The 27218-nt window shown below is 36.2% G+C and overlaps 2 protein-coding genes across 3 annotated transcripts in view; one reads left to right on the top strand and one right to left on the bottom strand.

Moving 5' to 3' along the window:
• The window catches only part of dcxr (dicarbonyl/L-xylulose reductase), a 12913-nt gene extending 11599 nt beyond the window's left edge, over positions 1–1314 (top strand). The window contains exon 9 of the mRNA XM_056470164.1: positions 934–1314. Within this exon, the coding sequence (XP_056326139.1) occupies positions 934–1037 (104 nt within the window). The 3' untranslated portion in view covers positions 1038–1314. The remainder of the gene's footprint in view (positions 1–933) is intronic.
• A 4809-nt stretch (positions 1315–6123) lies between these two features.
• On the bottom strand, positions 6124–26982 carry rac3b (Rac family small GTPase 3b). Of its 2 annotated transcripts, XM_056468935.1 has the most exons (6): positions 26639–26982; positions 20916–20987; positions 16717–16834; positions 13392–13454; positions 13130–13289; positions 6124–9355 (listed from the first exon to the last, which is right to left on the bottom strand). In XM_056468935.1, exons 1-6 carry the CDS (start codon positions 26671–26673, stop codon positions 9225–9227), a joined length of 579 nt encoding a protein of 192 aa, XP_056324910.1. In that variant the 5' UTR covers positions 26674–26982; the 3' UTR covers positions 6124–9224. The 2 variants fall into 2 exon arrangements, with proteins under 2 accessions (XP_056324910.1, XP_056324909.1); XM_056468934.1 differs by lacking the exon at positions 26639–26982 and having other exon boundaries at positions 20916–21379.
• Positions 26983–27218: the final 236 nt, after the last annotated feature.

Here is a 27218-nt window from a genome sequence, read left to right as displayed (position 1 = left end):
TCTGACCATTCTCTGTAAACCCTAGAGATGGTTGTGCGTGAAACTCCCAGTAGATCAGCAGTTTCTGAAATACTCAGTCCACCCCGTTCCGCCCCATTCTGATGCTCGCTTTGCAGCAGATCGTCTTGACCAGGGGTGTCCAAACTCGGTCCTGGAGGGCCGGTGTCCTGCAGATTTTAGCTCCAACTTGCCTCAACACACCTGCACGGGTGTTTCTAGAAAGCCTAGTAAGTGCTTGATTAGCTAGCCCAGGTGTGTCTGATTGGGGTTGGAACTAAACTTTGCAGGACACCGGCCCTCCAGGACCGAGCTTGGACATGCCTGGTCTTGACCATGTCTACATGCCTAAATGCATTGAGTTGCTGCCACGTGATTGGCTGATTAGAAATTTGCGTTAACGCGCAGTTGGACAGGCGTACCTAATAAAGTGGCCGGTGAGTGTACAGTTTATATCTGTGAGGTCTAAATGTAAATGATGTGATTTGCATATATTACCATGTATCAGATTTCCTTATTAATATATTGTATGGGTCAAAATGATAGATTCTTCTTTTATAACAAGTAAATAAAATGTTTAATGAAGATATTTAGTAAATTCCCTGCTGTTAATACATCAAAACTGTAAATAAGTCAACTCTTTTGTTTAGTATCGTGCTTATGCAAATTAAGTCAGCTTTAAAATGCAAATTAAGTCAGATATATGTTGTTATGGAGTGATTATTATTTGATTGTTTTACAGTGACAAACATTTGAACAGTTGTGATTGGCTATATGACTAATATATTGCTTTATATGAGCATATCTAGTGTGTATGTGAATAAAGTTGCACATGCTTACGTTTTATGCTTTTCTCTCTGCAGTTAGCAAAGATTGTGGCAACCACAGTCACTTTAATGATCTCCGCTCTTCTTTCTTCCTCACTGTGTCGTTCAGAAGTGGAGGATGTGGTGAACTCCATCCTCTTCCTCCTCAGCGATAAGAGTGCCATGACCAACGGAGTGATGCTGCCTGTGGATGGAGGCTTTCTGGCTTGCTGAACAAATGAGGTGAAGGAAGAATGGATGCATTTTATGTGTTACAACTCGTGTGTGTTCATGTTGGCCACGGGTTTTTATGAAACGCATTATTTTGGGACTGTTTCTCACAGATATTCAGAAGACTGGGGAGTCATATAGAGACTGTTATAATGGCATTTTCGTCTTTTTTTCCCTTTAATTTTCATTGTGCTAAAAAGAGCAGCATGAACATTCTGTGAAATATCTTCTTTTCTTTCTTTTTTTTTATTACATGAAATAAAGCAAATCCATTATGGAACTTTGTTGAGGTTTCATTAGATAATGTATTTACTACATGAACTAAGAACGAGCAGTAATCATACAGTGTTTCTTAATAATCACAGTTCAAAACTTACTAACGTCTCACAGATATTCGGAAGACTTGGACTCATTTTGACTGTGTTATAATGGCATTTTTGTTCTTTTTTGAGTTTCATTGTGTGTAAAAGAGCAGCATGAACATTCCGTGAAATATCTTCTTTTTTAATAAATGAAATAGCAAAAATCCATTATGGAATGTTGAGTGTAAAGGATAACTGAAATGGGTCACACTTCTGATGAGCTTTTATTTGTTAATGCTAATGTGTTCACTGACATAAACTAAGAACTAACAATACTCGTACAGCATTTCTTAATAATCATAGTTCAACATTTACTAACGTCTCACAGATATTCAGAAGACTTGGAGTCATTTTGACTGTCTTATAATGGCATTTTTGTCTCTTTTTTTTAATTTTCATTGTGTGGAAAAGAGCAGCATGAACATTCCGTTAAATATCTTCTTTTTTAATACATGAAATAGTGAAAATCCATTATGGAATGTTGAGTGTAAATGATAACTGAAATGGGTCACGCTTTACGTTGAGCTTTCATTAGTTAATGCTAATGTGTTCACTGACATAAACTAAGAACTAACGGTACTCGTACAGCATTTCTTAATAATAATAGTTCAACATTTACTAACGTCTCACAGATATTCAGAAGACTTGGAGTCATTTTGACTGTGTTATAATGGCATTTTTGTTCTTTTTTGAGTTTCATTGTGTGTAAAAGAGCAGCGTGAACATTCCGTGAAATATCTTCTTTTTTAAAACATGAAATAGTAAAAATCCATTATGGAATGTTGAGTGTAAAGGATAACTGAAATGGGTCACACTTCTGATGAGCTTTTATTTGTTAATGCTAATGTGTTCACTGACATAAACTAAGAACTAACAATACTCGTACAGCATTTCTTAATAATCATAGTTCAACATTTACTAACGTCTCACAGATATTCAGAAGACTTGGAGTCATTTTGACTGTCTTATAATGGCATTTTTGTCTCTTTTTTTTAAATTTTCATTGTGTGGAAAAGAGCAGCATGAACATTCTGTGAAATATCTTCATTTTTTATTACATGAAATGAAGAAAATCCGTTATGGAATGTTGAGAGTAAATGATAACTGAAATGGGTCACACTTCTGATGAGCTTTCATTAGATAATGTATCTACTAACATGAACTAAGAACGAACAATACAGCATTTATTCATAATTATAGTTTAAAATTGACTAACGTCTCACAGATATTCGGAAGACTTGGACTCATTTGACTGTCTTATAATGGCATTTTTGTCTCTTTTTTTTAAATTTTCATTGTGTGGAAAAGAGCAGCATGAACGTTCTGTGAAATATCTTCTTTTTTATTACATGAAATGAAGAAAATCCGCTATGGAATGTTGAGTGTAAATGATAGCTGGAATGGGTCACACTTTATGATGAGCTTTTATTAGTTAATGCTAATGTGTTCACTGTACTCAAACAGCATTTCTTAATATAATAATATAAACTCTTCTTTTTACTAGAGCACAGCAGACGGTCTTGCATAATGAGCAGGACATTAAACTGAACTGACCCGTTGAACAGCTGTTTCTGTAATGACCTCATGAAAGTGTGACGGTCTCTTCTAGACAGTTCCTGCTGTCATGAAAACAGTGGATTTTCTGCACTGCAATATTGCATGCGTCCAGTAGAGATCAGCACTGTTACTTTACAATATAACCACATAATTCAAGAGATTCATTTTCCTTCAGTTTAGTCCCTTATTTAACAGGCATTCTTCATTAATATATTGTATGGGTCAAAATGATAGATTCTTCTTTTATAACAAGTGAATAAAATGTTTAATGAAGATATTTAGTAAATTTCCTGCTGTTAATACATCAAAACTAAAAATGTCAACTGGCATTTATGAAAATTAAGTTGGATATATAATGCTAATTAATTATGTAGTGATTATTATGTAGTTAATGTTTTACAGTGACAAACAATTGAACAGTTGTGATTGGCTATATGATTAATACATTGCTTTATATGAGCATATCTAATGTGTATGTGAATAAAGTTGCACATTCATTTCTGATTGGGTGTAGAACTGTGCAATAATATAAAGCTTACATTTTTCAGTTATAAAAAAATAAACCAAAATCTGCTATACTGCTACTTTATTATTATTATTATTATTATTATTATTATTATTATTATTATTATTATTATTATTATTATTATTAGCCCTAATCCAGAGGTCACCAAACTTGTTCCTGGAGGGCCGGTGTCCTGCAGAGTTTAGCTCCAACCCTAACCAAACACACCTGAACGAGCTAATCAAGGTCTTACTAGGTATACTTGAAACACCCAGCCAGGTGTGTTAAGGCAAGTTGGAGCTAAACCCTGCAGGGACACCGGCCCTCCAGGACCGAGATTGGTGACCCCTGCCCTAATCTGACTAATAAAAAGGGATTTGCTTAAAAAAAAAAACCCTGAAAAAGCACTAAATGTTCAATTGAAAATGAACCTGTAGGTGGCTCAGAGAAAGCTGATTGGCTGCCTGTATGTCAGTCAATCTCGGGTGAAAGGGAATCATTTGTGGTTAGAAGATTAATTACTTCTCGTTTGGTTTAGTTCCTGCAAAACATTTCAAATAAAAAGAAAATATATTTTCTAAATCTTATTTTATTAACAAAATAATGTAAAAACTTTTAATCTTTTTTTAAAAATGCAGCATTATTTGAGACCATTTCTAAGTCTAAGCTTTAAAAACAGCTGAAATTTGCAAATTGTTTAAGTTCTTCCTTCAACCTCTTCAAGTCAAGTGCTTTTTGGGGGTTTCTGCCTGGATTTTGCCCACCCAATTTGAAAAAGCTTCCCAGATCCACATGCAGAGGTGTAAATGCAAAAGTTTGGTATCATTCTAAAGAAAACCTGTTGAATTTTCATAAAACACTGTTGAAAGTGATTAAAATAATTATATATGTTGTCTGTGTTATAAAAAACCCCTCAAAAAAAGGGCGCTTTCTTTTTTTGTAAACTTAAATTTGGGTTCTGTGTGGTCTAGCTTGCTGTAATTAATTTTGGTGGTTTCTGCACATGTCTGTAATCATAGGAAAAAGAGAAATGTCTCTACCTTAATCTATGCAAAAGTTATACTATTCCATGTAGAGATGAGAGAACGGAACCACTTATAGGGGTATTGGGCCAGTACGGACCTTAAAAATGTAAAGAATGCGGAAGTAAATGATGCCAGGTAGCAGGTACGCAGAGTTTATTATAGATTAATGCTTTGTTTATTTACCCCTTTGTATATTTTTGTTTTTCTGTTATTTTTCTTCTTTCTATTGTACTATGAGTGTATTTATTAAACCCGAAGTAGATCAGCAGCCACCGGCCAAGGAAATCCCCACTCCTGGTTGGTTTATTATTGTGGTCGAAGAGTGAAAACAGGCCTCTGAGATATGATGCGCCGTGTAGGATTTAAAGGGCACATAGTTTACCTCTTTATGATTTAATATTAATATTCTGGTTCTTCTGAGTGTGCCAGTTTAGGTTCAGTTTAAAACACAATTCAAATTTTTTTATTATAATGTGTTAAATAGTGTCATGTTGGGGGCGTGTCCACAGCTCGCTGATTTAGGGGTGTGTTGCTTCACATGTAGATTAGGTTCGGCTTCCCGCCCAACGTAACAAGGGGGCGGGGCCATGAGCTCACCCACTCTGTGTTTGGGCAGACTGAGAGAGGGAGCAGGAGTGAGAGGATCCGCATTCAGTCGTACATGTACGACTCTGACACAGACCAAGCAGAGAGTACAAAATCATTTGTGTCTTTGTACAGTTTTACAGCCAACTGTGTGCTAGTTTCAAGTGCCGAGCTTGTACACAGAAACTAATAACCACGCACACTGAATTAACCTTGACTGAGGCACGGGATGCGTCGATCAAAGCCGCGACACGGCACGACACTCTCTGTGGCGCGGCAGAAACATGTGTCCCGAATCATCGCGCTGTTGTGTGTACCCTGATAGAAACCTATGTTTAGACGCATGAACCTATTCTAAAACGCATGGCGCAGCGTCAGGTGTAGCAGCACCTAGTTAAGATCACAGGGAGCTTCTGGGATCGCGAGAAATGCAAACGGCTGAAGTATAAGGTAGACTCAATGAGAAGTACACATGTTTGCAAACCTACCTAAAGATACAACCAATAATTCCGATTAGAGCGATAATGTGGAGAATATTGCTCTTGTGTTGAGCCCAATGAGCCTTGCATCTAAAAATAGAGCTAGCGTGTTCCTTTAGTGATATCGCTTCGACTCACGCTGAAAATGGCGGACGTGAATAAACAAACTGAGGATATGATGACGCGCCTGTCAATCAATATTGGTGGGCGGGGGGACCGCTCTCCTACGTAAAGTTGCGGTCGATCTGAAAACAGCTCCAATTGGTCCAACGTTTTTATGTTGTTAAATTGAAAGAAAAGGATTGGGTGTGCTTATATCTGCCCAATATGACGGTCTATACACCATACATGCACATATGTCTGTCCAAACAGCTTGAAAAGTAGATTTTTTACCATAGGTGCCCTTTAAATCAAACTTCGCTTATCAACACATACATAAAACACATGCATATACACCTATACTATTGGATGTTCAAAACAATATTAATCACGCATCAGGTTATTGCAACTTAAATTTAGCTTAGACTTGCAATATGACATACATTTTATTTTATTAAAGCAAGGAGTCCAAAAAAATATGGGTAAAACATGAATAGATTTATTAATTAATGCATTCCTCATCTAAAACATTTTTTTGTTTTGTAAATATACTATCTTACATCATGGAAATGTCTTTTGGCAGCTGTGAACTTTTTTTTTTGTCCATTTTGAGAGTTATTTACAAACTTGCGTGAGAGAAAGGAAGTGCAGTAGCACCGATGCAGGACACTTTTTTTTTTTTTTAAGCTCACACTCGACAGTCAACCACATCACACTCACACCACATGCAGACACAGATTCACAAGGTTTCCAAAGAGGGAGAGATCAAGAACAAATGCCCATGCATGTCCTTCGCTTAAAGACACATTCAGGCTTCGTTTTGCGGCATGCAAGTCCCTCGCGCACACCTAATAATGGGCATTTGTTCAAACAGAGCTTGGAGATTTTGGATTGTGAAGCTGTAGCGTTAAACCCTTCATCGCAGATCAGGATTAAAGTGGTTTATCCATACATAAAAATAAAAACTAGAAAATAACAAAATCCAAAAAGTGTTTTCGCTAACTTTATACATTAGTTTATATATCGACATTACAGTAGAGAGACAATGTGCGAGTTTCACAGCTTCCTTCTTTTTAGCTTCTGGCTAAATTAGCATCGAGAAGAAGAAAACATCTAGTGTTCATCACTACGTGAGGCTTTAAAGTCAAAATGAAATAAATGGACACTGTTTAAGTAATTCAGCGATGCGCACTGTTCTATATATAAATAGTAATGTAATCTTCGCCATAATATTGAAAAAGCACACCCATTTAAGTAATGCTTTGATCAATAACGTTGCTAATTTTGTCAATGAAAATAAAGGCGAAAAATGTGTGTTGACTATAGCTTGATACAAACAATTAGATGACAGGTCCTCTGCGCAAATAACGTCACTTAATGTGCTTAATTAACGTAACTTTATAACTATTAATGTAACTTAATAACTATTAACAGCACATTATACTGTCGACGAAAAAATTACTAGTCAAAAATATAAAAACGCACCATTATTTTTTGTTATAATATGCTGCTTTGCGCTGTTTATTCATTAGATGAGCGGATCAGATCGTGCAAAATTTGGTTACGATACTAGCGCAGCAGAATTGTCAATTTTCGGTTTACGTCAAGCACTGTTCTATAAATAAACATCAAATGTATTCGTACTGTAATCTTAGTCGTAATATTGAAAAAGCACACCCATTTAAGTAATGCTTTGATCAATAACGTTGCTAATTTCGTCAATGAAAATAAAGGCGAAATATGTCTGACTATAGCTTGATACAAACAATTAGATGACTGGTCCTCTGCGCGAATAACGTCACTTAATGTGCTCAAGTAACGTAACTTTATAACTATTAATGTAACTTAATAACTATTAACAGCACATTATACTGTCGACGAAAAAATTACTAGTCAAAAATATAAAAACGCACCATTATTTTTTGTTATAATATGCTGCATTGCACTGTTTATTCATTAGATGAGCGGATCAGATCGTGCAAAATTTGGTTACGATACTAGCGCAGCAGAATTGTCAATTTTCGGTTTACGTCAAGCACTGTTCTATATATAAATATCAAATGTATTCGTACTGTAACCTTAGTCATAATATTGAAAAAGCACACCCATTTAAGTAATGCTTTGACCAATTACGTTGCTAATTTCGTCTATGAAAATAAAGGCGAAAAATGTGTGTTGACTATAGCTTGGTACTTAATAACTATTAATGTAACTTAATAACTTTTAACAGCACATTATATTGTCAACAAAAAAATTACTAGTCAAAAATATTAAAACAAACCACAATTTTTTTGTTATAATCTGCTGCATTGCGCTGTTTATTCATTTGATGAGCGGATCAGAGTGCGTAAAATTAGGTCACAATAATAGCGCAGCAGACATGTCAATTTTCGGTTTGCATCAAGCCATTTTCATCGACAAAATTAACAGCGATGTTCATTCGAAGCTATGCGCTTTTTAGTAATGTTAGCAGCGGCGCCGCTTGGGAGGGGGTTTAGGAAGATTTCAGGGCCCATACATTTATGGGGGGCCCCAGAGACATTATCAATGGCCTGTGCCAATTCCCAGCCGCGATACCGTCTTAAATGTAAGAATTGTTCACAGAAGGTTTTATTTAATTGTTGCTATTTTTAGACCATCCAGAAGTAAAACTTTCCATTATCTTTACAAAATTATACAATGGAATGTTCAAAAGCACATTAAAAATAACAGTGGTGCATCCAAAAATCACATACTACCCTACTATATAGTCAAAAACAGAGTAGTATTTGAAAAACAGTAGGCGAGATTCTGAAGTACGTATTCCAACACTATACTACCCCATGAGGACAGGCGAAATTTGAGCAAATCAACGCAACTGATGCATGTAGTTTATGTGATAAAGACAACATGGCGGATGTAGTATATGCGAACTACACCCATACTATATAGTACAAACTTTTCTAAAGGTAGTGAAGTTCATACTCAAATGTAGCACCTACTCGAATAGTATGCGATTTGCGAAGTTTTGAACACTCAAAGAATATACTTATTTTCATAACTTACTCGAAATTTCATTGCGAAACTAAATTTTATTCCCTTTATAGCACTTTTCACAATCCAAACAGTCGTCAGCGAACATCCCGTTTTACTTGTTATGGATATAAAATGTATCACGAATGCTATTTCATGTTGACTTTAATGCCATCAGCAATGGTAATACTGCGTATGGTTAGCTTTGTACAAGAACCGACATTACTTTCCCACTCCTTAGACACGCTTCCTTTACGACACCAAGAAAACACTTCCTTACAGTATGTCAACGATTACACCGCACCACTAACACTTCTCATATAAACGATGTGAAATGAAATATGACGTCTCTGGGCAGCGACAAAAAAAAACAGAAGCCATCTACCACATGTTTCCCTCCGCCTGGACGCGTCTAGCCAATGGTTCATATACATGTAATGTGCATTAGAACTTCATGGACGGCTGTCACCCAACCTGTGAGAGTAGTACAATATATTTTCCAAGAGGCTGATTAAAAATACTGTAGTTTGTGTGGAGGTGCCGGGAATTGTCGTCGCCTGTGTAACTCAGAAGAGGGTGCAGCGCTTGCCGCGTTTTTTGACGGGTGGAGGGCAGAGGACGGCACGGATGGCCTCGTCAAATACAGTCTTTAGACCACGCTGAGTTAGAGCCGAGCACTCCAAATACTTCACAGCACCTGCGGAGAAAATACAAGAACGTACAGTTGACGTCAGAATTAATAGTCCTCCTGAATTATTAGCCCCCACTATATTGTTTTTTCCAGTTTCTGTCACATTTCTACACATAAGAAACGCCGCGACGATCTCAGTTTGGTTTGAACACGAGCGGAGGTGAGGGGCTGCAGCAGTGAAAAGTAAAAGTACCCGCCCCCATTACGTCAGCACCGAACCTGGTTGAAACCACAGGGAGTCAGGCAGCGTACAGAGAGTGAATCACTACTGACGTAAGGGGGGTGGGTACTTTCACTTTTCACTGCTGCAGCCCCTCACCTATTCTTGTGTTCAAACCAAACTGAAGTCGGCGCGGTGTTTCTCATTGCACTTTTTATCCTTCACACATAAGAGATAAGATAAGAGAATATGTTTTGATGTAATACACACAGACATGACTTAGTAAACTGTGAAGTCATGCATCATCCTAATCGGTGCATTAGTCTGAATGTAAATGCCCTCGTCAGGCAGCGCTGGAGCAGCAATGTGAGAGAGAGGACCACAGCGCATCACACGAACAGTATTAACAAAAGAAAAACACACAACTGAAGACTCTTAAGTGTGGTTTATTTATAAACTAATTTTGAGAGGATCACGTGCTTATGATCAACATGGCTGGCTCCTCATTAGCTCCGTAATCTGACCCATTGGATCAGGGGTGTCCAAACTCGGTCCTGGAGGGCCGGTGTCCTGCAGATTTTAGTTCCAACTTGCCTCAACACACCTGCACGGATGTTTCTGGAAAGACTAGTAAGTGCTTGATTAGCTAGCCCAGGTGTGTTTAATTGGGGTTGGAACTAAACTTTGCAGGACACCGGCCCTCCAGGACCGAGCTTGGACATGCCTGCATTAGATGATTACGGAAGCATTATAAATAACCAGAGTTTTTCAATCCAGTTATCTTTGTCTTGAAGCTTCCCCCCCTTCCACCCCTACTTCCTCCCCCTTTTTCCGATAGGGCGACACGGTGGCCCAGTGGCTAGCACTGTTGCCTCACAGCAAGAACACCGCTGGTCCAACCTCCTATCAGGCTGGTTGGTGTTTCTGTGCGGAGTTTACATGTTCTCCCCATGTTCGCGTGGGTTTCCTCCGGGTCCCCCGGTTTCCTCCCACAGTCCAAAAACATAAACAATAGCCAATCGACTAAACCAAATTATCACCGAAAACAACACTAGTTTACACTTCTCACGCGGCGACAAGCAGGGGAGTCCTCGAGACCTACCTGAGCTCGAACTCCGCTCTCGCCCTTCTAACGGGAGGGAGCCCCGGGCTCGAGGATATTACGAGCTCAGGGCTCTCTTCCGGGACAGCATGCCAAATACGCTTTATTGATTATCAGCTAAGTGTGAACTCTTGAAATGCCTGTATTTGCTGTATTTGCAGCAGCTCTGCGATGCACGTCCACAACTTTACACATTGGGTTAAATTAGGCTGTCCAGTCTCTGTGTTCAGTCCGTTATAGTCACAGACAGGCTGTCAGGCAGCGTAATACAGACAGTGGAGCAAAGTTTATCAAATGATCGATAATTAAAAAGAAAAAAAAGAATAATAGAATAAATATCTATACTTTTATATTAGACACACATCTGATGTTTGTATTTGCAGCAGCTTTACGTCCACAACTTCACGCAATGGGTTAAATTAGACTTTACAGTCTGCTTTACTTCCACTGTATCTGTTCTGCTAAGAGAACGAAACCAACCCTCTGATGTCAGACACAGCGACATTCAAGATGGCGGCGCCCCAGGTCGAAAATCTATAGTAAAACACGCCGTTTTCTGCTAAATGGTTACATTAATCCAGTTTGTTTAATATATTTTCATTAAAGTGGATTCCAATGTACATAATAAGGTAAACTTGACTGAGTTCTTCATATCCCCTTTAAGCTAATAAATCAATAATTAATAAATGTAATAATTAATCATCAAACTAACGCTTGAACTTGTGATTATAGTGCTAAAATTTAGGTCTTAGAAAATATATGCACCCCGATCGCACATATTTACTTGTCTTTAAAAGTCATATTTATATATCAATAATAAATTATTGTTATTATAACGCCATATTGGTATATAATTAAGAAATGTGGACCCGTGTAGTTCCTGCAAACATTGCATTTATGTGCATTTTAAATGTCAAATTAGATTTCCTCTCAGATAAAGTATGATGAATGATGTCCTTCTGCATTTCTTTTCAGAATTCTTCTATTAACAAATAGAAGGAATATTTCACTCAAAAATGATAAATACCTTATCATTTACTCTCCCTCATGTGGTTTTAAACCTTTATGAGTTACTTATCTCAGTTGAACATAAAAGAAGATATTTTGAAGAATGCTGGTAGCCATTGACACCCATAGAGGAAAAACAAATACTTATGGAAGTCAATCAGTGCCAGCAACCAGCATTCATCAAAATATAATTTTAGATAAAACAACACATAGTGACTCCCTTTATCCCTATCCTTGAATAAAAAAAGCTAAATTTTAGATAAAAGACAACAACCTTTGAAGATTATTATATAGTGAACAAGTCAGTATGATAAGTCTTGCATTAGTCAACCATTTACTGTTTCAGGCAGACTCTGAAAAAACCGAGAAAGACTCGAGCTACAGATCAATGCCACCAAGAGCCCTTCTCTAACAGCTGACGGCGGCTCTCTCAGGAAAGGCCATGTTGTTTTCTGAACATCTTTCTCCTCCCCCATGTTTCCCCGGACCTCCATCAGAAAGACAATGGCCATCTTTGTGTGTCCCACTCCACTCCAGCATATGACCGCATAACCAGCGGCCCACGAACTCATTATAGAAACACGCCAGCGCTAGCGGATGGACATTAGCTCCTGTGGCGGTTCATAAATCACATTTTTAAATCCGTTCAGCCGATCTCCAGGCTGGCAGGAGCATTATTAGCTTAGCTTAGCGTAAATAATTGAATCGGATTAGACCATTAGCATTTTGCTCAAACATATCAACAAAAAAGTTGATCATTTTCCTACATCTAAAGCTTGACTCTTCTGTAGTTACATCATGTATTTACACCGACGAAAAGTTGCTATTTTCTAGGCCGCTATAGTTAGGTACTATACTCTATTTCTGGCGTAATAATCAAGGAACTTTGCTGCTGTACCATGACTGCAGCAGGGGCAATGATATTACGCAGTGCTGTTATTATAGTGCTAATTACCCAGCTGGGGGCTTTTGTCAAGCACTGTGTCTTAAGCCCTGCTCACACTGTAAGATTTCAGCAACGATTTTGTCATCTGGGACAAATTTGGGACAGAGAGCTGTTCAGACATGCTAGATGAAACGCCAGTGTGGATCATTTTCGTTTTAAAACTAAAACGCATTAGTGTAAACGAGGCCCAAGTACACAGTGTAACTACAGAAGAGTTACAGAGAAAATCATCAAAACTCTGGTCATTTTTTTGAGCAAGATGCTAATGGTCTAATCCGATTCAATGATCTATGCTAAGCTAAGCTAAAAATGCTCCAACCAGACTTAAAAATCGGCTGATTGGGATTCAAAAGTAGTAAAACTCACCTTTTTAACTCCAGGGAAGCTGTAAAATAAGTCCCCCACCCCCTTTTAAGATGTTTTGTGAATACAGCCCCTGATGTACTGATGTAGAGTGAAATGAAATAAGAGTGGAGTCTCAAAAACTAAACTGTCCACAAGACATGCATTTGAATGGAAAGGGAAGAGGCGGAAAGAGGGCTAAAAAGCAAAGCATCTACGCACCGATCTCACGGGCCATCGCCAGGCCTTGTGGGTAAGTGATGGGCGATAGTTTTTTGTCCCGCAGCCTCTCTATGGTGTCCTTATCATCTCGCAGATCCAGTTTGGTGCCCACCAGGATGATGGGTGTGTTGGGACAGTGATGCCGCACCTCTGGGTACCACTGCAGCACAGAACATTACTCTCATTTCCATGTTTTTGTGGATCAGAGGAATCTGGCTTTTTATTACCATCAAATAAACACCAAAGATTGAGTCGCACCAACCTTTGCACGGACGTTTTCAAAGGACGCTGGGCTCACCAAAGAAAAGCATATTAAAAACACATCCTGTAGGGAAAGCAAAGGAAGATGAGATGTTTTAAATGACATTTGCAACCCTCATTTTATTTTCATATCCACTTTCTGCGCAGAGATGAGAGTTCTTTAAGCATCACTGAGATACTGTTATTTTATTTATAATTGAACAGTATCACTGGGATGCTTAAAGGGCACATAGTTTACCTCTTTTTTATGATTTAATATTAATATTCTGGTTCTTCTGAGTGTGCCAGTTTAGGTTCAGTTCAAAACACAATTCAGATTTTTTTATTATAATGTGTTAAAAAGTGTCATGTTGGGGGCGTGTCCACAGCTCGCTGATTTATGGGTGTGTTTCTTCACATGTAAATTAGTTTCGGCTTCCCGCCACCGTAACAAGGGGGCGGGGCCATGAGCTCACCCGCTCTGCGTTTGCAACAGACAGGCAGACGGAGAAGGAGAGAGAGAGGATCACCATTCAGTCGTACATGTATGACTCTGACACAGACCAAGCAGAGAGTACAAAATCATTTGTGTCTTTGTGCAGTTTTACAGCCAACTGTGTGCTAGTTTCAAGTGTCGAGCTTGTACAAAGAAACTAATAACCACGCACACTGAATTAACTTTGACTGAGGCACCGGATGTGCCGCAACACGGCACACCAGACACTCTCTGTGGCGCACCAGAAGCATGAAGTGTCCCGAATCGTCGCGCCACGCATTTTTGAATTCTAAACATAGGTTTCTGCAGCGGTCCGCGGCGCCCAGTCTCCGACTTGAGTGTACCCTGATAGAAACCGATGTTTAGAATTCTAAAATGCATGGCATAGCGTCAGGTACAGCAGTACCTAATTAAGATCACAGGGAGCTTCTGTGATCGCGAGAAATGCAAACGGCTGAAGTATAAGGTAGACTCAATGAGAAGTACACATGTTTGCAAACCTACCTAAAGATACAACCAATAATTCCGATTAGATCGATAATGTGGAGAATATTGATCTTGTGTTGAGCCCAATGAGCCTTGCATCTAAAAATAGAGCTAGGGTGTTCCTTTAGTGATATCGCTTCAACTCACGCTGAAAATGGCGGACGTGAATCAACAAACGGAGGATATGATGACGCGCCTGTCAATCAATATTGGTGGGCGGGGGGACCGCTCTCCTACGTCAGGTAGCGGTCGATTTGGAAACAGCTCCAATTGGTCCACAGTTTTTTATGTTGTTAAATTGAAAAAAAAAAGCACTGGGTGTGCTTATATCACCCAAATATGACAGTCTATACACCATACATGCACATATGTCTGTCCAAACAGCTGGAAAAGTAGATTTTTTACCATAGGTGCCCTTTAACTCTTGTTTCTGCACTGAAAGTGGATAAAAATTGTGAAATTAGGGTTGCAAATAATTTTTCATTTAGTCATTTGTACATTTTTGGCCATTTACTTTTGAATAATTTGTAAATTAGTTATAGGTTTTTTTTGTAAAACTAATTTTAAGCTAAAACTTATATACAACACATCAATACTTGGTGGATTAACCCAGATTTTCAGTCTCAAAATAAAAATTATAATGATTTGATCATCTGAACAACAGTCATTTCATGAAAAACAAATCTCTAAATGACAGTGTTGATCATTTTAATATTTAAGATTCCTCATTAGCTCTCTCTTACACATCCATAATTGAAGACAAAATGATTAGCCTTCTTATTTAATATGTGAGATAATAACAGAGATTTTTCAACACATTTTGACGCAATAGTTTTAAAGGTGCTGTAAGTTTTTGACTCTTCTAAAGTATAAAAATATCATAATATGTGTACAGATATAGAAACATGCCAAGTAAACATACTTGTTTATCTGAAAAACAATGCTGAAGTCAGATATTCAGCTTTGACAATGTGTTTTCCGTGCCGGAACGCTGTCTTTGTTTTGGTCATTTTAACCTGCCAAATGCCTGTTTAGCCAATCACATTTCAGCACCCCGGGTTGCCTTGCTGGAAAACAGCGTATTTCATTCATTCATTCATTCAGAAAGGCTCTGACAGCATGCGTCCGTAACCGAAATGCGACCTCTGGTGGACAGTAGCAGACTCCGAAATGAGACACAGATTCAGAGTTCCACATGAGGTCATTAATTAGCAAATAATATAAATATTACGAGTGTAAACATTAGATGAGCAGGTTACATTGTAACTGTGTCCTAACAACAAGCAATTTGGCTGTTTGCACCAGACGAAACACGACAGGAATTTAAATACAGCCATTCAGAAGCACAGAATAGTGCACTCACTCATTAAATGGTAAGGTTTATAATCTAATTAATAAATATTAAACCACTTCAACACTATCAAACATACATGCTGAACCACTGATATATGTTGGTTTTGAGTCACAGTTCTGAAGTTCAATTTCAGACGGCTTATTTTATTTTCAAGATCTGAGCTGAACTATCTGCTGCTGCTTTCAGCAGTATGGCAATAAATGTCATGTAAAATGGCATTCAAACTCAGATTGTTTGCATTTAACACTGGACAAAGCACATGAGGTGTACCTGAGGTGATCATTGTCAGTTTTCTGTTGTTCAGCTGTGAGAAACAGAAGCCGTTTCTAATATATCAATTCGAGATGTTGGTTAGGACAAAAACTCCTTTTAATATGGTAAATATTCCTTCTATCGGGTGCTGTTGCTTTTATTTAGAACATGATATGCATCAGCCTTTAGGCTCGATTGTCAGACTCGCTCCTTGGTCTTCAATCTGGCAACCTGTGCATGTGTTTTGATCCAGGAATGCAATACCTAGTTCAACCACTGGGTGTCAAGCTTGCATACTGCACCTTTACTAACTAATTAATTTTGTATTTGCCATGATGACAGCACATAATATTTTACTAGATTTTTTGCACGATACTATTATTCAGTTTAATATTAAATTTAAAGGCTTAACTAGGTTAATTAAGGTTAATTATGTTAAATAGTTCAATTATAAAATATTAATATAAATATTAATGCTAGTATATACAGTACTATACACAATTAAATTGTCTCTATCTTAAGTATAAATCTGCTTTTAACATTTTTTAAATCAAATGACTGCTTATTTATTTATCTCAGATTATTTTTATTTTTTAATAAATATATCACATAAATAAACTTTATGGTAGCAGTTGTTATGAAGGTTTCAATAAATACGTGTTAAATTGCATATTTGCTCTTCAACATGTCTGCAATCGAATAATTCATTTTAGTCCATAACTTATTTTTTAAACAGATGAATTGTGCTAAATTACGCACCGTCTGCGGGTATGAGAGCGGACGGAGGCGATCATAATCCTCCTGCCCTGCTGTATCCCATAAGCCAAGGTTGACTGGTTTACCATCCACCATCACATTGGCAGAATAGTTGTCAAATCTGAAAACAAAAAGCACATTCACTTAATAAAACATTTATTAACAAGAGGACCTATTATACCCCTGTTTACAAGACGGAAAACAAGTCTCTGATGTCCCAAGAGTGAGTGAGTGTGTAGTTTCAGCTTAAAACACCGCATAAATAAAGTTTTATAGCTTTTTGAATCTGCTCCTTTTAGGCTTTGATCCTAATTGTGCCATTTTGGTGACTGTCGCTTTAAATTCAAATGAGATTGCGCTCTTTTTAAAAGAGGGCGGGGCTACAAATGTGTCAGCATAATGACAGATTCAAAAACAAGGGCTCATTATCTCTGGGAAAAAATTATGTTAATGAGGGAGAGACTAGTGGGCGGGGCTTTCCCCCTCTGATGACACATACAAAAGTGGGAATGTCAATCGAAGTGTTTCTGCAGACTATTTTTATCAAGTGTAATTATAAAAATAGAATTAATTTATTTTTACCATTAGAAGCTGGTTATATTCACACACTGTTCCCACACAGCTGTGTATGAACCCCTTATAAAAGTGAATTTTGCATAATAGGTCCCCTTTAAAACAGAAATAAATGTATCAGCCATCATTAAAGATCTTATTCCAAGCCATTAACCGTTCCTGAATGCTCATTTATCTTGAAGATAGCTGAGGCAGTTACTTCTATAGCGCTTTTACAATGTAGATTGTGTCAAAGCAGCTTAACACAGATGAAAATAAAAAGCTTTCCAATTACAAAAACATTCCACAGTGTCACCGAGAAACATCGCATCACATTTTTGGAATATTTTCCCTTCAGAGCATCAGTTATAGTTCATTAGATCTGTAGAATGGGCAACTAACTGTCTCATTGTAATGTAAATCAATGCTGTCGTGCGCACTTCAACAGGCCTCAGATCAGCAGTAAATCGGTCAAGACTTTTATTTTGTATTGTTAAAAATGTATTTATTGTTTAAATTGCCATGTTAAAACTGTTGAATACTTCAGACGAGATTGTTAATTGGGTAACACTTTATTTTGATGGTCTATTTGAGTATTAGTAGACTGTCTGCTTAATATATGTTGATACTGCTGCTAAACAGACATTTAACTGACATTTAACATATAACCTAACAGTCTACTTATAATCTAATGAGAATGAGTTGGCATGTAGATGCAATGTAACTTAAATTCAACAAACAGACCATTAAAATTAAGTTTGAACAGTTAATTGAAATTAAATTCAAGTTCTAGCCTAGTTCATTATTGTTACATGAATTAATTGTTAAAGCTTTTACATGATAAACATTATAAACGATTTGCTAAATAAGAAAAGAACTCTTGTACACAATCCACTATATGCAATCAGATGGTTTAGACTTTTTTGCAAGTAAAACAAAAGCCCGAGTGATATTCTGTGTGTTAAATCTTTATTTTAAAAGAGTTCGAACATAAGAATCACTTTTATATTGATAAGAATATTTCAATATTAATTCTAGGCTGATGCAACTTAGGTTTACTGTAATATACATGCATCATTTATTTAGAAAAATCATCTTAAAATTGACAGGGCTCAGCATAAATGAGTAGACCGCTGACAGATCCCTCTTTTAAATTATTATTTTATATATATATATATAATATTTATTTATATTTATATTTATTTGTGCATATACATTAGATTAGTCAGTACCAAAGAAAAAACTGTAAATAATCTAACAAAAAATGAATATGTTAGGGGAAAATATTAAAACAAGAGTGGATTGAAGAGGAAAAATCAAGAGAATCATAAAAAATATTACACTGATTTAAATTTAAGTAGTTTGTCTTTTTTTTGTGCAACACCTGATTCAAAATTAAATGTATTATCTTTATATTCGGGCACAGTGGTTAGCACTGTTGCCTCACAGCAAGAAGGTCGCTGGTTCGAGCCTCAGCTGGGTCAGTTTTCATATCTGTGTGGAGTTTGCATGTTCTCCCCGTGATTGTGTGGGTTTCCTCCAGGGTGCTCCGGTTTCCCCCACAGTCCACAGACATGCAGTACAGGTGAATTGGGTAAACTAAATTGTCCATAGTGTATGTGTGTGAATGAGTGTGTATAGGTGTTTCCCAGTACTGGGTTGCGGCTGGGAAGGCATGCGCTGCGTAAAACATATGCTGGATAAGTTGGCGGTTCATTCCGCTGTGGCGACCCCTGATTAATAAAGGGACTAAGCTGAAAAGGAAATGAATGAATGAATCTTTCTATTAGTGAAGATGTTCATTGACCAAACTCATTCATTCATTTTCTTTTCAGCTTAGTCCCTTTATTAATCAGGGGTCGCCACAGCGGAATGAACCGCCAACTTATCCAGCATATGTTTTACGCAACGGATATCTTGTGGGGGAATCCGGAGCACCCGGAGGAAACCCACGCGAACAGGCAAACTCCACACAGAAACGCCAACTGACCCAGCCGAGGCTCGAACCAGCGACCCTCTTGCTGTGAGGCGAACGTGCTACCCACTGCGCCACCGCATCGCCTGACCAAACTCTTATCAAATAAATAAAACCGTTTTGCTGTAATGCATCAAAATATTTGATCTGAATTCACTGAGAAATTGATGAACTATGCATTTTCAAAAGGTGTGTAGTCACTTATTAATTAGTTTTATACATTTAATAATACAGTTTTAATCATAAAATATGTTTTTAATCACGACATATTATTGCTGATATGAATTATAGACTGCTAATATTTATATGGGTTTTCTGTAAGTGATCTGTTTAAACATCTCACATTAATGTACACTGAAAACAATTATTCAAAGATGATTCCTTGGATTTACTCAATTTTTTTACGTTAAGTGGTTGTAAACAATTTATTTGTGTTGAATTTAAACAAACAAATTAAGTTGAACATTATTAAATTGAATGTGTTTGTTTAAATTCAACACAAATAAATTGTTTGCAACAGTTCTGCATGCAACACTTTTTTCAGTGTACATTATTACAAGCTGTCAATAGCATATTTTTGAGTCGCTAAATTAAATTGAGCTGTTTTTCCTCCATATGCTTACTACTATATTATCCCCCCCCCCAAAAAAGGTCCAAATATTAATATTTATCCACAATATAAAAGACAAATACAAAACCTTTTTTGTTTTTCATTAATATTTTTCTCTCTAAATTACATATAAAGATTGAGAAAAATATTGAGACCACTTGGAAATGATGTTTCCCTAGATTTACAGTTTTTAATTGTTATTAATTAGATGTAATTTAAATACACATGATTAAAAAACATTCGCTCTCTGATCTTTATTTTAAATAATAATGTTAACAATTAAATTAATAGATAATATAAATATATATTGGACCACCCCTTTAACGGTTCATATCATTGTGAATGCATAATTGCGCCAGTCTACGTGAGAGAAAAATAATTCAACAGTTTGGAAAATAGCTGCATATAGTCTAAAAGTAAATCAAATTAGTATTGTTCTGCAAACTTCTGATGACATTTCTTCCTAATTTATACTATACAAAATGTCATTTAGAGCAGAGTTTCCCAACCCTGTTCCTGAAGGCACACCAACAGCACACATTTTCATTCTCCCCCTAATCAAACACACCTGAAACAACTCATCAGAACATTAGAAGAGACTCCACAACCTGAAGTTAATGGGTCAGATGAGGGAGACATCCAAAACATGAACTGTTGGTGTGCCTCCAGGAACAGGGTTGGGAAACACTGATTTAGAGCATAAATATACAATTGGTCAAAATAACAATAAAAGATACCAGATCTTCACACATTCATATTCATTATTAGACAACAAAAACCAAATATTACAATGTTTTAACCAAAGAAATCAATATTAATCATGATTTTTTTCAACATTTCATTATTTTTCTAAGGAATTTTGATTAAATACTATCAGACCTTTAAAGAAATAAACAATATGAACCTTTTACTTTAAACCCATACCTATTAAATCCAGAGAATTTTACTGCTCTCTTAATTTTAGATCGAATGTATATCCTAAAAAATATATACATGTCTTATAATATATGTCATGTCACTTTTAATACCAAATACCAAAAGATGCACACTATTTAGTCTACTCACACTGTAGGGATGTACTCGCCGGGGAAGGCATTTGTGGTGTAGCTGATCAGCAGGCAGGTTTTACCCACCGCCCTGGAGAAAAGCACAGAAACACAGATATTTCTGAGATGATGCATTAATACTGTGCATTTAAAGTAAACCAATACACCGCACGAAAATAAGCTAATTACAGGCGGGGTTGTGTGGGATTGACCCCCCATTAATGATTGATCCCTCCTGAAGGACTTCAAAACAACATGTGCGGGCCATCTAAATAGTAAGATATAGTTTGCTCTGATCTGTATCTTAAATAATTATATACACCCCTATAACGGTTCATACCATTGTGAATGCGTAATCGAAGTTCATTCAACAGTCTGAAACTTAGATCTAGCCGGACATGAGTGTTCACAAGACGCGTTTCGCATGAAATATCTGTATGATTCTACATATAACCTAAACGTAAAGTCAAATTAGATGCATAGTTTGACGCATAGTTCGACTAACATTGCTAATCATACAATACTGTACATCAGAATACAAAATAAGGCACAAAACACTTATGTTTGATTAATAAATTAAATGTAGTTTAAATAAATACATACATTTGATTAAACAACGTTCACTCTGATCTGTATTTTAAATAATGTTAATAATTAAAATATTAGATAATATAAATATATATTGGACCACCCCTTTAACGGTTCAGACCATTGTGAATGCATAATCGTGCCGATCAGTCTACGCGAGAACAAATAATTTAACAGTCTGAAATCGAGCACCGATTAACAATCACAAGACACTTCTCTTGTAAAGTAGCTGTTTGTTTCTACATATAGCCTAAAAGTAAAGTCAAATTAGATGCATAGTTTGTATATGTTGGCATACAGTAATGTAGAAAATAGCTAATCATACGATACTGTAGCAACGTCAGAATATAAAACATGGCACAAAACACTTATGTTTGATTAATATATTAGATGTAATTTAAATAAATACATTTGATTAAAACACATTCGCTCTCTCATCTGTGTTTTAAATAATAATACCAATAACAATTATAATAGAAAATATAAATATATATTGGACCACCCCTTAAACGGTTCGTACCATTGTGAATGCATAATCGTGCCAATCAGTCTACGCGAGAACAAATAATTCAACAGTCTGAAATCGAGCACCGATTAACGATCACAAGACACTTCTCTTGTAAAGTAGCTGTTTGTTTCTACATGTAGCCTAAATGTAAAGTCGAATTTGACGCATAGTTTGACCTACAGTAATGTCTAAAATAGCCAATCATGTGATAGTACACCAGAATACAAAATATGGCACAAAACACTTATGTTTGATTAATAAACTAGATGTTGATTAATAAACGTTCGCTCTCTGATCTGTATTTTAAATTATAATGTTAATAATAAGTGTAGTCGATAATAAATTTGTATATATATGTATATATATATATATGTGTGTGTGTGTGTGTGTGTGTGTATATATATATATATATATGTGTGTATATATATATAAATATATGTGTATATATATATGTATATGTGTGTATATGTGTACTGGACCATGTGTGTATATATTGGACCACTCCTATAAGTAAAGTCAAATTAGATGTATAGTTTGACCTACAGTAACCCCTAAAATAGTTAATCAGACCATACAGTAACGTTTGGTCGGAATACACTAAATATTCCTCAAAACACTGAAAACTTAAATGTCTGATTAATAAATTTCATGTATTAAAATACAACCATGCATACATTTGATTGACTGTAGCAGGTATTACGCAAACTAGCATTAATGAAATGTTTGACACCCCAGATCGTCAATGTAGAATTCGCACCCTTCATTACGCTACAGTACATCATCATGAATAAGGTTGCATCATGTAAAAGTAGTTACTGCTGCTTGTGTGCTCTTTCTGTGAGTGTTAGTATGTCAGATATAGTGACAGACTCTGTCCCAGATTCACACACTCGCTCGAGGCAAACACACACTTTACCAATGAAACGAGCGCTGAGAGCTCGCCGGCCGCGGAGAATCGTTCTTTTGAGTCGAATGAAGCGATTCGCGAATCAAAACACGGATGATTCATTGAAGCGAGAGCCCTCTCTTTTCGTAATAAACCAAAATAGATGGACATTTAAATTAATTTAATTCAAGTTAAAAAGAAAACAGACACTGAAATGCAGCTACAAACACTATGAATGGGAATGGGAATTTTCAAAAAACAACAACAACATACTGTTCATTATAAGATACTACGGTGCAAGTTGTATACATTAACAGAAATACGATATAAAAAAAACACTAAAGCAAAAGGTCAGACTGGTTTCTTAAAGAGACAGTTCACCCAAAATTAAAACATATTTAATCAATATTTACTTTCCCTCAAGTGGTTTTAAACCGAGTTTCTTTCTTCGATACTCTGAAGAAAGCCGAACACCTGGTAACCACTGACTTACACAGTAGGAAAAACAAATACTATGGAAGTCAATCCTAAGGAAGTTACAGGTTTCCAGCTTTCCTCAGAGTATCTCCTTTTGTGTTCAACAGAAGAAAGAAAGCCAAACAGTTTTGAAACAAGGCTGAGTGAATGATGACAGAATTTTAATGTTTGGGTGAAATGTCACTTTAAATCTGCAATATTCAGCGCACAAACTGTCTAAACTAATTATCAACATACCCATTTACCCTCTATTTTAATAGGATAAAACATATGTTCATCGTTAAATAAATAACAATTATTTTAAGTGTTAATTAGTAATCCTATTAAACGTGTTTAAGAACCGGGAAAGTCAGTAAAGTCTGGATGAGATACAGCCGCGGGATGCATCAATATAGCATAATTTTTGTGACACTGTACAACAATAATTAATATTTTTACATTACTGTGAGGGTTGGGGTAGGGGTAAACATTAGTAAAATGCAATTAATTGGTAAATGATTAAATAATATGAATAATACTCTGTATAATTGCTCTTTTTACATTACTGTGAGGGTTGGGGTAGGGGTAGACATTAATAAAACACAATTTAATGGGTGATTTAATAAATACTATGAATAATACTCTCTATAATTGCTCTTTTTACATTACTGTGAGGTATAGCGTTGAAGTAGACATCAATAAAATACCATTTAATGGGTGATTTAATAAATACTATAAATAATACTCTCTATAATTGGTGTTTTTACATTACTGTGAGGGCTAGGTTTGGGGTAGATGTTAATAAAATACAATTTAAAGGGTAATTTATTAAATAATATTCAGTATAATTACTGTTTTCACATTAGTGTGAGGGTTAGGATGGGGTAGATGTTAATAAAATACAATTTAATGGGTAATTGAATAAATAATATGAATAATCCTAGGTATAAATGCTCTTTTTACATTACTGTGAAGGTTAGGGTTGGGTTAAACATTAATAAAATACAATTTAATGGGTAATTGAATAAATAATATGAATAATACTCGGTATAAATGCTCTTTTTACATTACTGTGAAGGTTAGGGGTGGGTTAAACATTAATAAAATACAATTTAATGGGTAATTGAATAAATAATATGAATAATACTCTGTATAAATGCTCTTTTTACATTACTGTGAGGGTTAGCGTTGGGTTAAACATTAATAAAATACAATTTAATGGGTAATTGAATAAATAATATGAATAATACTTGGTATAATTACTGTTTTTACATTACTGTGAAGGTTAGGGTTCGGTTAAACATTAATAAAATACAATTTAAAGGGTAATTGAATAAATACTATAAATTATACTCAGTATAAATACTGCTTTTACATTACTGTAAAGGTTAGCATTGGAGTACACGTTAGCAAAATACAATTTAAAGGGTAATTGAATAAATAATATGAATAATACTTAGTATAAATGCTCTTTTTACATTACTGTGAAGGTTAGGGTTGGGTTAAACATTAATAAAATACAATTTAAAGGGTAATTGAATAAATAATATAAATAATACTCTGTATAAATACTGTTTTTACATTACTGTGAGGGTTAGCGTTGGAGTACACGTTAATAAAATACAATTTAAAGGGTAATTGAATAAATAATATGAATAATACTTAGTATAAATGCTCTTTTTACATTACTGTGAGGGTTAGGGTTGGGTTAAACATTAATAAAATAAAATTTAAAGGTTAATTGAATAAATAATATGAATAATACTCTGTATAATTACTGTTTTTACATTACTGTGAGGGTTAGCGTGGGGTAGATGTTAATAAAATACAATTTAAAGGGTTATTGAATAAATAATATGAATAATACTTAGTATAAATGCTCTTTTTACATTACTGTGAAGGTTAGGGTTGGGTTAAACATTAATAAAATACAATTTAAAGGGTAATTGAATAAATAATATGAATAATACTTAGTATAAATGCTCTTTTTACATTACTGTGAAGGTTAGGGTAGGGTTAAACATTAATAAAATACAATTTAAAGGGTAATTGAATAAATAATATAAATAATACTCTGTATAAATACTGTTTTTACATTACTGTGAGGGTTAGCGTTGGAGTACACGTTAATAAAATACAATTTAAAGGGTAATTGAATAAATAATATGAATAATACTCTGTATAATTACTGTTTTTACATCAAGGGCGTAAATTTGCTCTTGACATTGGTGGGGACATACATCCCCATTCCCTATAGCTGCATTGAACAGCACCAATTCTGTTTTGCGCTTTAAAAAACATGAATAAAGTACTTAAAATATAAAACAAACACTCAATAATACAAAAACCAATCACATCCCATGCTGCAAAAGTCAATTTACATGATTGTACAGCAGTCTGACTTTGAGGACGTATTAATGCAGAGAAATTTAGAGAAATGAAACTGAATTTCGATTAATTGCACAGCCTTGGTTAACAGTATTATGGTGAACTCATAGCAAACTTGACTTTGTACACGTGTAGGTTACTAAAGATTGAATTATTGGTAGGGACATTTTATTAATTGGTGGATATTGGTGGGGACAGGTCCCCTCCATTCATGCCAATTGTACGCCCCTGTTTTACATTACTGTGAGAGACAGGGTTGGGTTAGACGTTAATAAAATACAATTTAATGGGTAATTGAATGAATAATACTAGGTACTATTACTGTTTTTACATTAGTGTGAGGGCTAGGGTTGGGGTAGTTCTTAAAGCGATTGTTCAAACGAACCGACTCCTGAAACGACTCGGACTTGGCATCGCTAGACAGCGGGGAAAACTCTCGCTCACGTGCATGCGCTCCACACACTTCTTGGTCGCGCGCGAAAGAGGGAGTGGTGACCATAATAACCATAGCTGTTCTGCTTCAGGCTTTTGCCATTCAACATGGGTCAGTAGTACAACACCCTGCTGAACACACTCAATGACTAGTCAACAAAAAACACACACTCGCGTTCAAAGCACGAGTACTTAATGCCTAATTCAAGCCGCGCGTGCATTAGCGGTTTAAAATTAATTACGATGACATTACACGACTGTTAATTGCTCACGCCCATTATAAAATATATACACACAGATATTTATATTTCCGTTTTAAATGCGTTCTGCATTCATGCACATGCTTAAAATCAAATGCAGGTTATTAGGTTAGGCAAACGCTAAAATGCAAAGGCCAGAAGTAGGCTTGATTGCATTGCAATAGCACACACAGGCTTTCCAAGGATGCTTCTCTCCATCAGCCCCCCCAAAAAACACTACTCACCCGTCGCCGACCACCACGCATTTAATCGCTTGCATTTGTGGACAGGCAGGTTGCTTCGCTTCACCGGCGTAAATGTATTATATTGTGACACGGCTTCTCTTAACCCGAGAAATGAGAGATATCTGCAAAAATACGGCCACTGCCCTCTTTGCAGCAGCGGTTTTGACAGCGAAGCTTTCCGAACCTCGCCGGAAAAAGCCGAGGGGATTTAAAGGGACAGGAGCGCAAACAGCGGCGAGTCGTTGGCTGCAATCCAGTCCGAATTATTTATACCCTTCACTCGCTAACTGCATTTTGCTATTCTTATAATTAACTGTTAACGAATTAGACGTCTATATGACCGAAAACCTTACTTCTGCATTGGGAATTGAGAATGGTAGTATTAGTTAATGCAGTGTTTCCCAACCCTATTCCTGGAGGCACACCAACAGAACATATTTTGGATGTCTCCCTTATCTCACCCATTCACTTCAGGTTTTGGAGTCTCTTCTAATGTTCTGGTGAGTTGATTCAGGTGTGTTGGATTAGGGAGAGCTTGAAAATGTGTACTGTTGGTGTGCCTTCAGGAACAGGGTTGGGA

Source organism: Danio aesculapii, chromosome 12, assembly GCF_903798145.1.
Source record: "Danio aesculapii chromosome 12, fDanAes4.1, whole genome shotgun sequence".
NCBI lineage: Eukaryota > Metazoa > Chordata > Actinopteri > Cypriniformes > Danionidae > Danio > Danio aesculapii.
This window is presented reverse-complemented; position numbering and strand designations above follow the sequence as displayed.